At 54.4% G+C, this 15,605-nt stretch overlaps 2 protein-coding genes across 2 annotated transcripts in view; both read left to right on the top strand.

Moving 5' to 3' along the window:
* Positions 1 to 15,605, top strand: part of LOC143695917 (uncharacterized) — a gene marked incomplete at its 5' end in the record, with an annotated part of 127,841 nt that overhangs the window by 96,999 nt on the left and 15,237 nt on the right. The gene's annotated exons all lie outside the window — the stretch shown is intronic.
* Positions 1,228 to 15,125, top strand: LOC143695840 (serine/threonine-protein kinase PAK 3-like). The gene is made up of 12 exons (XM_077191050.1): positions 1,228 to 1,426; positions 7,593 to 7,706; positions 8,176 to 8,213; positions 8,617 to 8,992; positions 9,466 to 9,529; positions 10,366 to 10,414; positions 11,450 to 11,559; positions 12,317 to 12,434; positions 12,828 to 12,927; positions 13,346 to 13,542; positions 14,451 to 14,588; positions 15,036 to 15,125. Exons 1-12 carry the CDS (start codon positions 1,228 to 1,230, stop codon positions 15,123 to 15,125), a joined length of 1,593 nt encoding a protein of 530 aa, XP_077047165.1.

Raw genomic sequence — 15,605 nt, 5'->3', positions numbered from 1 at the left:
GCATGCGTGCCCAGGAAAGAAATAATAACCAGGATTAGGGGGGCCCTGCCTGTAGCCAGGAAGAGGCATGGGAAAACTGGATCTTTTAGATGGTGTGGATCTGATGGCCTGGCACATCAAAGCCACAAAAATATGATGCCTTAGTTGATACTGGTGTGCAGTGTACTCTAATACCATCGGGACACATTGGGGCGGAACCTGTTTCCATTGCCAGGGTGACGGGGATTGACTGTGTTGGAAGCCGAGGTGAGCCTGACTGGGAAAGAGGGGCAGAAACATCCTATTGTGACTGGCCCAGAGGCCCTGTGTGTTCTGGGCATAGACTTCCTCTGGAATGGCTTTACAAAGACCCAGAAAGACTCAAGTGAGCTTTTGGAATAGCTGCTGTAGAGGCAGAGAACATGAAGCAGTTGAACACCTTGCCTGGACTATCAGAAAACCCATCTGCAATAGGACTTCTGAAGGTGGAAGAGCAACGAGTGCAATTGCCACCTCGACAGTGCACCACCGGCAGTATCGGACAAATTGGGATGCTGTGATTCCCATGCACAAAATGATCCGTGAGCTGGAGAGCCAAGGGGTGGTCAGCAAAACCCACTCACCCTTCAACAGTCCCATCTGGCCTGTGTGCAAGTCTGACAGAGAATGGAGATTGACTGTGGACTATCGTGGCTTGAATGAAGTGACTCCACCACTGAGTGCTGCTGTGCTGGACATGCTGGAACTCCAGTACGAGCTGGAGTCCAAGGCAGCAAAGGGGTACGCCACCATTGACAATGCTAAGGTGCTCTTCTCCATTCCTCTGGCAGCAGAATGCAGGCCTCAGTTTGCTTTCACCTGGAGGGGCGTGCAGTACACCTGGAACCGACTGCCCCAGGGGTGGAAGCACAGCCCCATCATCTGCCATGAACTGATCCAGAGTGCACTGGAAAAGGGTGAGGCTCCAGAGAACTTGCAGTACATCAATGGCATCATTGTGTGGGGGAACACAGCAATGGAAGTGTTTGAGAAAGGAGAGAGGATCATCCAGATTCTGCTGGAAGCCGGCTTCGCTATCAAGAAGAGCAAAATCAAGGGACCCACCCAAAAGATCCAGTTCCTGGAGTAAAGTGGCAAGATGGATGGTGTCAGATTCCCACTGAGGTCATCAACAAGATCACAGCAATGTCTCCACCAACCAGCAAGAAGGAAACACAAGCTCTCCTAGACGCGATAGGTTTTTGGAGAATGCACATTCCCGAGTACAGTCAGACTGTGAGCCCTCTCTACCTGGTCACCCGCAAGAAGAACGATTTCCCCTGGGGCCCTGAGCAGCAACAAGCCTTTGCACAGATCAAGCAGAAGATCACTCATGCTGTAGCCCTTGGCCCAGTCAGGACAGGACCAGAGGTGCAGAACGTGCTCTGCTCTGTAGCCGGGAACAATGGTGTGTCCTGGAGCCTTTGGCAGAAGATGCCTGGGGAGACTCGAGGCCAACCAACTTCTAGAGCAGAAGTTACAGAAGATCCAAAGCCAACTACACTTCCACAGAGAGGAAAATCTTGGCTGCCTATGAAGGAGTCCCGGCTGCCTCAGAGGTGATTGGCACAAAAGCGCAACTCCTCCTGGCACCCCAACTACCAGTACTGGGGTGGATGTTTAAAGGAAAGGTTCCCACCTCCCACCACGCCACTGACACCACATGGAGTAAATGGATTGCTCTCATCACACAGTGCGCCCATATTGGAAACTGAATCACCCTGGGATTTTGGCAATAATTACAAACTGGCCAGAAAGTGAGAACTTTGGTCTCACTGATGAAGAGGAACAAGAACCAGTGACGTGCTGAAGAAGCTCCTCCCTATGACCAACTGCCTCCAGAGGAAACGCGCTACGCTCTTTTCACTGACGGTTCCTGTCGCATCGTAGGGATGAACTGGAAGTGGAAAGCAGCCGTATGGAGCCCCACACGACAGGTTGCAGAGGCCACTGAAGGAGAAGGTGGATCAAGTCAACTTGCTGAACTCAAAGCTGTTCAGCTGGCCCTGGACATTGCTGAAAGAGAGAAGTGGCCAAAACTCTACCTTTATACTGATTCATGGATGGTAGCCAATGCTCTGTGGGGATGGCTGGAGAGGTGGAAAGAGTCCAACTGGCAGCGTAGAGGAAAACCAATTTGGGCTGCTGATGAGTGGAAAGACATCGCTACCAGGGTAGGGAGGCTACCTGTGAAAGTCCACCATGTAGATGCTCATGTTCCCAAGAGTAGAGCTAATGAGGAACACTGAAACAATGAGCAGGTAGACCAGGCTGCAAAAATAGAGGTGTCGAAGATAGACTTAGATTGGCAACATAAGGGGGAGTTGTTCCTAGCTCGATGGGCCCATGCTGCCTCAGGCCATCAGGGCAGAGATGCCACCTATAAGTGGGCACAAGACCGAGGGGTGGATTTAACCATGGACAGTATTTCACAGGTTATCCATGACTGTGAGACGTGTGCTGCCCTCAAGCAGGCCAAGCAAGTGAAGCCCCTATGGTACGGTGGGCGATGGTCCAAGTACAAGTATGGGGAGGCCTGGCAGATTGACTCCATCACACTGCCCCAGACACGCCAGGGCAAGCGCTACCTGCTGACCATGGTGGAAGCCACGACTGGATGGTTGGAAACCTACCCTGTGTCTCATGCTAATGCCTGGAACACCATCCTGGGCCTTGAAAACCAGGTCCTTTGGAGGCATGGTAGCCCTGAGAGGATTGAGTCAGACAACGGGACCCATTTCAAGAATGGCTTTAACACCTGGGCCAGGGAACATAGTATTGAATGGATATACCATATCCTCTATCATGCACCAACTGCTGGGAAAGTTGATGGGTGCAATGGACTACTTAAAACTACCCTTAAGGCACTCAGTGGGGGGACTTTTAGAAATTGGGAAATGAACTTAGCAAAAGCCACCTGGATGGTCAACACCAGAGGGTCCATAAATCGAGCTGGTCCTGCCCAGTCTGAACCCCTGCACACAGTGGAGGGAGACAAAGTTCCTGTGGTACATATGAAAGGCATTTTAGGGAAGACTGTTTGGATTAATCCCACCTCAGGCAAAGACAAACCCATCCGTGGAATTGTTTTTGCTCAAGGACCTGGTTACACTTGATGGGTAATGCAGAAAGATGGAGAAAGCCATTGTGGACCACAGGGAAACCTAGTCTTAAGTGAGAACTCTGTGTAAGGTTTCATTGTGATGCAGATGGAAATAGAATAAGGGGTGGGTAATGTCCTGACTGCCAAGCAAGATGCTTTCTATTTGCCATCTGAATGGCAGTTGTCTTCTGTTTTCCTTACCTTTTCCACAACCAATCCTCCCTCAGGGGAGACATCTGTTGTTAATAGGCTGTTGCATGTCACTGCATGGCTGATAAGATCTACAGCATCCCACTGGGAGATGTGAGCCCAGAGAGAGGAGCCAAGCATTGCTACCCAGATATAATCTTGAGATTCTGGAACACCAGCATGGCTTTCTCCACTGGATCCCCAGAGGAAACAGCTGCCTCTTCCACTGGATATTCAGAGGAAGACTTCACCCTTTCTACAGGACCACTGCTCCAACAAAACCGTATCTGCTACTCCAGGAGGACTGCAGGCACATTTCCACTTGGACTGCTACCAACACCCTGAACAACAGGATGTCAGGTTGTGTTCTGACTCTGGCAGTGTTGGTTGGATTTACTGCATTGTTTATTTTGTCCTTGTATTTTTTTCCCTAATAAAGAACTCTTATCCCTGCTCCCATATATTTGCCTGCAAGCCCCCTTAATTTCAAATTCATAACAATTCAGAGGGAGGAGGTTTACATTTTCCATTTCAGGGGAGGCTCCTGCCTTCCTTAAGCAGATACCTGTCTTTCCAAACCAAGACAGGAATATTTTCCAAGGCTGGTCATAAGGAAAACAGGAACCTTTTAGCAGTTCCTGGGAGCAGACAGTGTTTCTGATAAGTTTGGAAAGAGCAAAACCCAGGTGCCGTTTCCAAGGACAAGACCTAACAAGCATTTCTCAGATCACACCGCAGCCTGGAAAGGAGGAGGGGGCAATGCACCACCACACTGGGATCTCAGGGGTGCCCATGGCCTGGGTGATGCTGCCTGATGTCAGCCACCCACCAAAGCCACTCTGTCCCTGCCTCCCACAGCTGCACAGGGCAGAGAAAATTTAACCAAGAGTTCCTGGGTTGGGATAAGACAGGGAGAGATCTCTCATCAAACACCAAAATGGGCATCACAGGCCCAGCCTGGGCACACGGAGGGAATTTATTACCAACCAAATCACAGCAGCACAAGGAGAGGGGAAATAAATTTCTCCAACACCTTCCCCCCACCCAACAAGGGTCACCCAGAATGGGCATAACCAGGGCTCTGCCCAACGGGGGTCACTGGGGATCATCCAATGGGGATCCTCCCATGGGGGATTGTTGTATTGCACTAAAGATGGAGCTGGAACAGCGTATAAAGCTCTTCCTGCAATCAGGGCACTCGCAGGGCCTCTCCTGGAGTGGATGTGGCAGCGTGCCCTTAGGTCGGAGCTGTTGCTGAAGCTCTTCTCACACTCCCCACCCTCACAGGGCTTTTCCCCAGTGGGGATCTGGCGATGATTGAAGAGGGGGGAGCTCGGGGATAGAGGCGAGGCAGGTCGGGCTGGGGCAGCGCTGGGCTCTGGGCCCGACCTGGGCGCCCCCCACGCGCCCCCTCCCCAAACAGCCCCGGCGGGGGACGCAGGTGGGGTCCGGGTGGGGGGTGCTGGGTTCCTGTTTTGGGGTCCCACTCTCCCCTTTTCCCCACTTTCCCACCGTCTCCCACCCCTTCCTCACTTTCCCCCCAATCCTCAGCCCCTCCCGCTCTCCCTTTGGGGGGTCCCCTCCTCCTCCCCCTCCATTCCGGTCTCCCCCTTCGCTCCCTTTTCCCCCTTCTCCCACCCTGTCCCAGCGCCTCCCGACCACGCTCACCCGAGAGCTCCGCGCCCGCAGCCGGGGGGGCTCCCAGCACCACCAGTGCCACCAGTAGGGCCCCAGCTGCCGCCCCTCGCCCCATGGCCGGGGCCGGGCAGGGAGCAGCAGCCCCAAAGCAGCCGCGCTGCGCTGGCAGCACCAGTCCGGAGCAGGGCGGGCTCGGCAGCGCCGCGCGCTCTCATTGGCTGCCGCCACTTTTGGGGACCCGATCTCAGAGGCTCCGCCACACAACTGATGACTCTTCAACGCCCCGCGTTCTCATTGGCTGCGGCGCGTTTTGGCTGTGTTTTGATTGGTTGAGGCCTTTCCGGGCCGCTGCAGCCCCGGGCTGGGAGTTTTTTGGGGAGGGGGAACCTTGGGGCGCTGGGCGGGTGGGAGCTCAGGTGAGCCCAGCAATGCGTGCCCAGGGGCGCGGGATCTCAGCGGTGCCCGTGGCGAGCGGTGACGCTGGCCCGATGCCAGGCACCCCCAGAGCCGCTCTGTCCCTGCCCCCGCAGCCGCACAGGGACAGAAAATGGAACCGAGGGTTCCTGGCTGGGGACAAGGACCGGGAGAGATCCCTCAGCAAATCCCGCACGGGCACAACAGACCCGGCCTGGGCACACGGAGGGAATTTATTACCAACCAAATCACAGCAGCACAAGGAGAAGGGAAAGAAATCTCTCCAACACCTTCCCCCCACCCAACGGGGATCACCCAGAACAGGGGTCACCGGGGCTCTGCCCAACGGGGGTCACTGGGGATCATCCAGCACGGATCCTCCCATGGGGGATGGAGCTGCAGCAGCGCACGAAGCTCTTCCCACACTCGGGACACTCGCAGGGCTCTCCCTGGTGTGCAAGTGCTGGTGAGTGACGATCTCTGAATCCCACCTGAAGCTCCTCTGACATTCCAAGCACTCATACAGGGCCATTCCCCAGTGTGGATCTTGTGGTGCTTGCTGAGGTCGGAGGTCCCACTGAAGCTCTTCCCACATTCCCCACACTCCCAGGGCCTCTCCCCAGGGTGGATGTTCAGGTGTTCCATCAGGGTGGAGCTGTAGCTGAAACCCTTCCCACATTCCAAGCATTTGTGGGGCTTCTCCATGCCATGAGGCTTCTCCACCAGCTCTGAGCTCTGGCTGGATCTCCGGCTGCCTTCCTGGCTCAGGGGGGCTCTTTCCTCCCTGCAGCTCCCTGGGCTGGGTTTGCAGCCCCTCCTCATGCGGGATCTCTGGGGCTTTTCTTCCTCCGCCATCTGGCCACAGCTTGGGAATGACAGATCCTGGTTTGGGGGAAACCAAGGTGGGAACACCTTGGAGTAGAGGCTCCTCCTGCCCAATTCCATCTGTAGAAGTCAGCAGGAGTCTTCTGTCCATGAAAATCTCCACAATGTCAAGGTTCAGCCCAAAAAGCTCTCCCAGGATTTCCCTATCACTCATCTCTCCACTTCTGGTGTTCCAGAGGTTTCCTGATTTCCTTTCCTTGGGATCATGGGGGTCCAATGGTTCCAGGGCTTCTCCATTCTCTGGCGTCCTGCTCAGGGATGATTCAGGGGCTTTTGGGGGTCCATGGGGGCCCTTCTCCCCTGATGCTCTACTTTGAGATCCCAGGGATCCCAGGGGTCCCTCCTCTTCAGGCTCCCCCCCTTTCCAGTCTGCCGGGGTCCCCCAGCTCTGGGATCGCCCCTCTCTGCTCTCCCCACTCTGGGGGTCCCAGGGGTTCCCCTCCTCTGCTCTCCCGGCGGTCCCCAGGACCAATGTCCTCCCCTGCCCATACTGGGCAATGGCCACGTGGGCCCCCAAAGATCCCCCCAAGGGGCTCAGCTTTGGGCTCCTGCAAAATCCAAACCTACACACACAGAGAAAACAAAACCTCCCAGAGACACCAGATGATATTTGGGGTCAATTCCACAATCTGCGAGCTCCAAACACACCCCAATAAAAAAACCCTCTCAGGGACCCCCCGACAGATTTGGGACGACCACCCCCTCCCCGCTGAGCTGCAGGACGAGCTGGGGGCGATGGTCCCGTGGCTGCGGCCACAGGGGGCACTGGAACCTCCTGTTCCTCCTGTTCCTGCTCCTGCTCCTCCTCTTCCTGCTCCCCCTTTTCCTCTCTCCCTCCTCCTCCTCCTCCTTCCTAATCCCACCTCCTCGCCAGTTCCTGCCTTTTGTGTATTTAGACTGGAGACCCTTGCTTGTGTTTAGAACTAGAACAAAGATCCCAGATGGAGCAAGGCTTGCTGCTTTTAGTCAGAATTATCAGTGACTAAAGGTCACTTTAATTTCCTTTGCTTTGGTCCTGTCCTTGTTCTCCTCAGTGTTCAGGCTGGGCTATGGGGTGTCCTTGTTTGATGCATTTTCCGAGTTCCTCTTGCATCCTTTGGCCCATGGGCTGTGCCCTGGGAGGGTTCTTTGTGCTCCTTTGTGACACAGGAGAACCTTCCAGGCGGTTTCTGCGTGAGCTGCTGCTGGGATGTCACAGGAACAGCGCCACGTCCCCGTGGTGTTCCCGTTGCTGTGGGACACGGAGGCCTCAGTGCCCAGAGTGGCTCTGGGCTCGCTGCCGGAGGATCCTCCTGCCCGAGGCATTCTCAGCAGCCAGCCCAGCCCTGTCCTTCTGTGCTTGCAGGGCTACAGGCTGCAGGCGTGTGCAGCGCAGCCAAAATGATCCAGCACGTGGCTGCTGCAGTTTGCACTCTGTACTCTGTGGCTTATTCGGGGTATTTTTTAACCCACTTGGCACGTAAGTTGAGGTTTTCCCTCGGTGCAGCATCTGTGCCTTTGGGCTTGCTGTGTGCTTTCTGTTCTTCCTCTGGAGCTGAGTTGACTTTGGAACCAAATGGCCATGAAGACACCATTGCTTTGGGAGAGCTCCTGCCAGCAGCTGCAGCTGAAAAAGGGGGTGTCTGCAGCCAGCGGGGCGTGCACAGCATCTGCAATGAGCCCTGGGGGGTTCTGTTCCCTCAAGCAGGGAGTCTGTGCCAGTTCCATCTGAGCCTGGAACTGCCTCCCTTTGCTGCTCCAGCCAAGAACTGACCCAGCCCAGTATTTTGTGCTTGTTCTCTTGCTTGCTGTGGGAAGGGACTGTGGCTCCTGGAGGGATGCAGTGAAAGCAAAATGCTCTCTTGGGGTTGCCTTGCTCCGTGGCATTTCCCAGCATTGGCAGTTTTTCTCCTAACAGCATCTGGTTCATGTTCCCTCTCCCATTGCAGGGCACCTCATGTCTGGATTCCGAGCAGCTCCTCCTTCGGTGAGTGGGAAAGGAACCTTTGGTGTTTGGAATTGTGCAGCAAGTTGTGAGCTCGGCATGTGGCAGTCGAGGGCCAGCCTGGGAGGCTGAAGGAAAGTTCCTGTCAGTGTCTTTGCAGCAGCAGCAGCAGCAAAGGGATCCCTGGCAGTTTTCTCCTTTTCTGCTGAAGAGTTTTTGAAGAGCTGCAGGTCTGGTTTTACAGGCAGAGGATTGCTTGCTGGCTTTAGCCATGGTGGAATATCGAATTCCCAACAATAAGTGGCAATGTCAACTTCAGCCTATTGTTAGTTGGAACAGCTCCAAACCCAATTTCTGCTTAGTGCAGCTGGATGTGCAGCTGAGGATAAATAAGGTGATAACTGAGATAGAACTTCCTGTCCCTCACGCTGCCGTCTGTCCACAGGGCACAGAAGCAGCACCAGCACCTCCTGGGGCTCCCTCTGCTTCCAAAGAGGAGGCCAAAGAGGAGGAAGACAGCAGTGAGCTTCCCGCTGCTCTGGGGGACGATGGTGAACTTCCCTCAGTGCTGGGAGATGACAGTGAACTTCCCGCTGCTCTGGGAGACGAGGGCGAACATCCCGCGGGGTGGGAATGCAACGGCGAGGCTCCCGCGGGGTGGGACAAGGACAGGGGACATCTCCCGGCCTGGGACGAGGACGGTGGATGTCCCCTGGTGTGGGACCAGAGTGGCCAAGCTCCCACGGAGTGGGATGAGGACAATGGACATCTCCCAGTGTGGGATGAGGATGGAGGATATCCTGTGGCATGGGAAGAGGAGAGTGAACATCTCCCAGCATGGGAAGTGGACAGCGAACATCCCCTGGCTTGGAAAGAGGATGGCGAACCTCCAGCATTTTGGGAAGAGGATGGAGAAGCTGCAGCATTTTGGGAAGAGGATGGAGAAGCTCCCTCTGCTTGGGAAGAGGACAATGAACCTCCCTCCGCTGTGGGATCCTGGGCTGAACATTCTGACAGCAGCACAGCCGGGCAGCCAGAGGGGAGAGGGGAGTGGTGCCTGATGCAGCTGAGTACGTCTGCTCTGTTCCTGGGTGCCCGAGCAGGTGCTGTGTGTGTGTCTGGGCATCAGCTGCACCCAGTGTTGCTCTGCAGCTGAATGTCACCGAGCCATTTATTGTCCTTCCCCGGCTGACACCAAGGGGCTCACGGCCCCAGGGAGTGGGGCTGGTTGTGGCTCTGCTGCAAGGCGGGGTCTCACTCTGGGAGGGAGCGTCTTCCACGTGGTTTCTTTCAGGGAACACCGTGAGCGAGGCGGAGCCTGCCGAGAAATACCTGGAAGTGGAGCAGATTGGCCAAGGGTAAGTGCACGGCAGCTACTGCTGCACAAGCAGGGCCCATAAGGTTGTTGTGCTGGTGCAGGATCAAGTGAGAAGTCAGGAGAGCTCCAAACACCTTCAGACACTGGGCTACCATCCTGCTGTCTCTCAGTCCTGATCAGAATTGATAATTGTGGTCAGAAGGCGCCGTCAAAGGCCCCTGAGGGTGGCAGCGTCCTGCCTGCAGCAAGGAGCAGGACCTGGAAGATCTTCTGTCTCTGGAACTGGATTGCCTAAAAGAGCAACTCACCATCTGGTGACTGTCAGAAAACAGTTCTCAAGAAGATTTCTTTCAAATATTTTCCTTCAAAAAATATCCACTGGTCAGGGTTATCAACCTAATGGTTTAGAAACAGAAACCAGAGATGAACTAATAAGTGCTCTATTCTAGCACAAGTAGCAGACCCCATCCATTCAGTAACAGGCACAGAGCTGATGCACTCTGGGGGAAAAAGCATCACCTGCCTGATGGCAGGGCCCTTATGGAACCTGCAGGTCTTAGGCAGGAAATGGAAAAGGATGAAATGCATTCTTTTCTAGGTCTTTAGACACCCATTTCTCACCTCAGGTTTTGAACTAAAGCAATTCAGCATGGACATTTGGGATTTGCTCCAGCCCAATTCCTTCATGTTGGGTCTCAGTTTTCTCCTGCACACCTTGCATGGCAGAGGGCTGGTGGCTGCTGTGCTGTTGTTGGAAGGGTCGATGCACCCAGGTGTTTGTGAACGCTGCAGGCAGCAGAGATCTCCTGTCTGGGCTGGCTTTCCTTGACAGGGCCTAAAGCGCTGCTTCTTTCTTCTCTGCTGTTTTGTCTCCAGGGCTTTTGGAACCGTTTATAAAGGACTCGACAGGGCCACTGGAGGAGAGGTCAGTGCCAACACGCCCAGCACGCCTGGCAGCTCTCCAGGGCTTTCCCCTCTGCTGGGAGCTGTGGCTGCAGCTTTGGGGGCCAGCAGAGCTTTCCTGCCCAGGCTGCTCCTCTGAAGGCAGAGCAGTGTCAGCCTGCAGAGCACAGCTGGGACAGACTTGGTCCTTCTGAAGCGCCAAAGGAATGCAAGGAGGGCAGCGGTGTCTGTCAGAGCAGGACACGCTGGCTTGGCCTTCATATCTAAAAGTGTGAATGCATCAGCTGCTGGAGACTGAGGCCCAATTGATCTTCATCCCAACCTCAGACAGGAACATTATTTAGCTATTCTTAGCTAAACTATAACACTATTATGTCCATCCTGCCTTTCATTTTCAAAGGATACCTCAAGGCCTAATTAGGGAGAGATCCTGCTTGGGCTCAATTTGGGGTTTTAGTCCTACTTCAGCTGTTCACAGAGAGAGAGGGAGAGAAATGAGAAGACGAATGTCCAGAGCAAAGCTCTCTCCTAATCCTGCAGTTGTGTTTGAGTCTGGTGTCAGTGACAGCCTGTGACAGGGATCACCTGAGCAATGGGTGTGCGTGTCTGCTTGTTCTGCAATCTCAAACAGAGCAGTTGCATCTGAAATCATGACCAAATCCCATAGGGGTTTGGGGTTCCTGGCTGTTTTGCTCTGTTTTCAGAGAACCAGAATTACCTCCTGCTTGCAAAATGGGTTTGAATAATAATAGTAGGAGTGTTGAGGCCATTTGAGAAGACTGTAGGTGCAGAGAATGTTGTTAGAGCTTTGAGGCTGACAGCTGAGGGACCATTTCTGCAGAGCTTGCAAGGCCAAATGTCTCTGGCCATGTGTCCTGTAAGCAGCCCCCAGCTGGCAGAGCAATGGGCTGTGGGAATGGCCCTTGCTGAGCTCTGGTGTCCCATCCCAAGGCAGTTTGGCACAGCCCGGCTCCGTCGCTCCACAAAGACTCGCTCCGTGTTTGCTGTGGCCTCCTGCCACAGACTCCTCTAGTTCAAGGCTGCAATGTCCCTTCAGGTGGCCATCAAGAAAATGAGTCTCAGAGGGCAGAACAGGGAACGAGCTGTGAATGAGATCCTGCTCCTGAAGGACAAGAAGAACCCCAACATTGTCAACTCTTTGGACAGGTGAGTGCTTCAGCTCTGATCCTGAGCCCGGGCCCTGCGTTAACCTTTCCTGGCATCAGGAGTCTGTAGCCTGTTTTGAAAATGCCTGACCCAGCCACATCTTCCCAAAATAACAGCCTGGCAGTTCACTCCCTCCACGTGCTTTTGTTGCTTTGCTTTGGTTTTTCCTTCAAGTTGACCCCGTTTCCTGTGTCTCCCAGCAAGTGCTGATAAACCACAGCAGAAATTATTTCCCTTGGCTTCTTCTTCCCAGCCCTTTTCCATTGCTACAGATGCCAGGAAGATCGGGTTCTTGTTTCCAGAAATGCCTCATTTGCCCATTTTTCACTGGCCTTGCCTGTTTCTGAAGGGACTTTCTGAAAGGTTTTCTGACTCCTTTTGTCCCAAGTGCTGCACGGCCTCCTCCCCTGGATAACCCTGGCAGTTGTGTTGCCTTGTTCTGGAGGGAATGGTGGAACTGATGAGTTCAGAAGCTGAACCAGCTGGGGCCAAGGGTTGTGGTTCCACATTGATCTGGGCTGTTGCTAAACTGCATTTTTCACCTGCTTGCCATCCAAGGCCTCTCCTTTCTCACAGGTGTCTCCTTCCCCTTTAGACTGTGCAGATTCCAAGGGCTGTGCAGCCTGGCAGGAATGTCTCTCCATCTGATTCTGTCCTCACTGACAAGTGACCTGGAAACAAAACTCCACTCCAGGCTTTTCCATGGGGGAATTGAGCTCTGCACTTTCATCTCCATGCCATTGCTTTCCTCTTCCAGCTTCCTTGTTGATGGAGATCTCTGGCTGGTCATGGAATACATGGATGGAGGAACTTTGCGGGACGTTGTCAGACAGACGCGCATGGCTGAAGGAGAGATGGCAGCTGTCAGTCGGGAGGTGAGGGATCCTGCTTGTCACTCCCATGGCTGGGACACGATGGTCCTTCCAAACAGGGTGTGAGAACAGGAGTGGCTCCATGCTCAGGGCTTTGTTTCTCTGTTGTTTTCGTGAGCTGGAGAAGAAAGAGCCTCTGCAGTGAACGGCCTGCCAGCATCACTGCACTTCTACTCTGTTCTTGTTCTCTCTCCTGCTGTTGTGGTACTCTCTTTCTGGTTTGGATTTGATTTGCTGTTCTCAGCTTTGCCTTGAACCGTTTGCCTGGAGCTTGTGTGCACTGCACTCCTGGCCTGTCACAGCAAAGCTGCTGCTGGCAGAATTCTGAGCTGTCCTTTCTGGTGTGATATATTCCGGCCATTGATTTTTGCCCTTGTGTTTCTTGTTCTCTCTCAGTGTCTGCAGGGCCTGGATTTCCTCCATTCCAACCGGGTGATCCACAGGGATCTGAAGAGCTCCAACATCCTCCTGGGCATGGACGGCTCTGTCAGGCTGGGTGGGTGTTCCTGGCCAGGCACGGCGCTCCCGGGCTGCGGGGCTGGGGCTGCTTCCCAGGGAGGGCCAGAGCCCCACAAGGGCTGCTGGGGGCACTGCCCGGCCCCTGCTGCCAGCTGAGAGCGGCTGCCCCTGCAGAGAGCTCAGGAGAGGAGCAGGGGGCCAGCAGTGCCTTTGCTCTGGCCATGGCCCTTCCAGAGGGGCAGCAGTGGGAATCTAAAGCTCCAAGGGAATCAGTAAAAGCCACTGCAGGAAAGCTGAGGGTTTCTTGAAGGGCCCAGTTCCATCTTTCCTTGGCTACAGCCCTTAGGACTTTTTCAGCTGACTTCACTACTGCATTCTCAGACTGAGCGTGGGGAATCTTTGTGCTTGGTTTCCTCATTGCAGCTGCCTTTGACAGGGTTTCTTTCTGTCCTCAGCTGATTTTGGCCTCTGCGCTCAGCTCAGCCCTGAGCAGGACCAGCGCAGCTCCATGGTGGGCACTGCTCACTGGATGGCCCCAGAAGTTGTGACCAGATCTCCTTATGGCCCCAAGGTGGACATCTGGTCCTTCGGCATTGTGACCATCGAGATGGTGGAAGGAGAACCTCCTTACTTCAGGGAAACGGCGGCCATGGTAAGAGGCAAATTCTCCAGTGGCTGCAGAGGCTGCGAGCACAGGGGGACCCTGCACTGGGAGCAGCAGCTGGAGGTTTCTGCACATGGGAAGGGAATTCCCAGAGGACTTGTGCCTCCACACAGACAAATATTCTGCAATCTCCAGCAACAATTTGCTTTGGGCTTTTCATTGTTGCAGCTCTTCTAGCTGAGAGGATGACCTGGAAATATGAAGCAAGTGCATCAGCTCTAATGTTATCTTGCAAGAAAACCCCACACCATCCCCAAATCCCAGCCCCAAACCCAACAAGATTTCTGCAGGAGTTTCTAAAAGAGGTTTTGCAAGATGACCACCCCCCTGATTCTTCTCACTGGGAAACTTGTCTAAAACCTGAAGATGATGGTTTAACATCCTCATAGTCTAATGTATTTCTTTCCTAGTCCAAGCTACTTTTTCCGTGTCACCAAGCCTGAGCTTTCAGCATCACAAACCTCCTGTTTCTTGCCTGGCAGTTTCTGGGATGGGGCATCAGGAATGCATTTACTTGAGTGTCAGTGGCACTGCAGAGATGCACTTGATGGAAGAATCCTCTGAAATAACACAGGCAGACCACAGTGACTGTGGAAAATGGCCTGTAAGCTGGTGTCCATATTTGGAGAAGCAAAATGGGCTATTTCTGATGGAGGTTCCTACTAACAAAGCCGGCCAATGAAACTGGCTCTCAAGGCGAGATCATTTGGATGTTGCAGTGGCTGTGGCAGCCCCAGGGTTTGGGTTTTTTGCTTGGCATAGCAAAATGAGCTCTGAGCAGCATCTCTGGCAGGGAGGAAAGGGGCCCTGGAGCTGGGGCTGAGGCCCCGGGGTGGATGTGAGCCCGTGTGGGTGTGAAGGGAGCTGGCAGAGCGCTGAGTTTGCTTTCCCTGCAGGCTCGCGCTCTGATCCGGCAGAACGGGACCCCGCAGCTGCAGGAGCCCCGGCGCCTGTCGGCTCTGCTGCGGGACTGCCTCGAGTGCAGCCTGGAGCCGGACGAGGAGCGGCGCTGGGCTGCCCAGGAGCTGCTGCAGGTGAGCGCCAAGGGCTGCAGGGGAAGCAGCAGCGCCAGGGAGGGGTTTTCTTGTGGGGCCCCCTCCGATAGTCTCCAGTCTCGCTGCGTTCCACACGCAGAGCGAGCAGAATCCTCGCCCGCTGTGGCCTGGCAGGCTCCTTTCGAGCTCATCTGGACCTGGTGCCCCACAGCGAGCAGGGACATCTTCAAGCAGCTCAGGGGCCTCAGAGCCCTGCCTCACCTGAGCTTGGATGTTTCCAGGCAGGAGGCACCTCCCACATCTCTGGGCACCTCCTGTCAGTGTTTCCCCACTCTCCTGGTTAAAAAATTCTTCCTTAGATCTAATCTGAGCCTGCTTCCCTCGATTTTCAAACCATTTCCCTGTCCCTCTCCTGGAACAGAGCCTGTGAGGAACTTGACTCTGGAAAGTAACAGTTCATTTCTTTATTTTTTATCCTTTGGGCAGCACCCATTTTTATCATCAGCCAAGCCTCTCTCCAGCCTGACCCCTCTGATCACTGCAGCAAAGAACCTGAGGGAGCAGCAGAGCAGATGAAGCACTTGAGGACAGCTTCTTGTTACAGTAGTTAGGACAACTAGTTAGTTATGGTAGTTAGCATTGCTAGTTAGTCATGGTAGTTAGAACTGGTAGTTAGTTAGGGTAGTTAGCATTGCTAGTTAGTTATGGTAGTTAGAGCAGCCTGTTTGTTATGAAAGTTTTCTGAATAAAAACGCTCTTAAACCTCAACTCCCCTGACGTGTCCCTTCCCTCTCCCGCTGTGACTCAGCTGCACGGAGCAATGTGAGGGGAGGGCGGGCCCAGCCTGGCCCAGAGCTGAGCCCCAGCAGAGCCCTGGCAGAGCCCAGAGCAGCCTCGGCACCTGCAGAGTCAGCCTGGAAGGAGGCGCTTGGAGCCTTCTCGGCTGCACCCGGCTCTTGGCTACAAACTGTGTGTGCTGGAAAATGCCACCGGCTCTGCAGGAGGGCAGAAGGGGCCCGGGGAAGGCCCAGGTGCTCCATGCAAGGGAAAAACCTG

Source organism: Agelaius phoeniceus, chromosome 27 (assembly GCF_051311805.1).
Source record: "Agelaius phoeniceus isolate bAgePho1 chromosome 27, bAgePho1.hap1, whole genome shotgun sequence".
Taxonomy (NCBI): domain Eukaryota; kingdom Metazoa; phylum Chordata; class Aves; order Passeriformes; family Icteridae; genus Agelaius; species Agelaius phoeniceus.
This window is presented reverse-complemented; position numbering and strand designations above follow the sequence as displayed.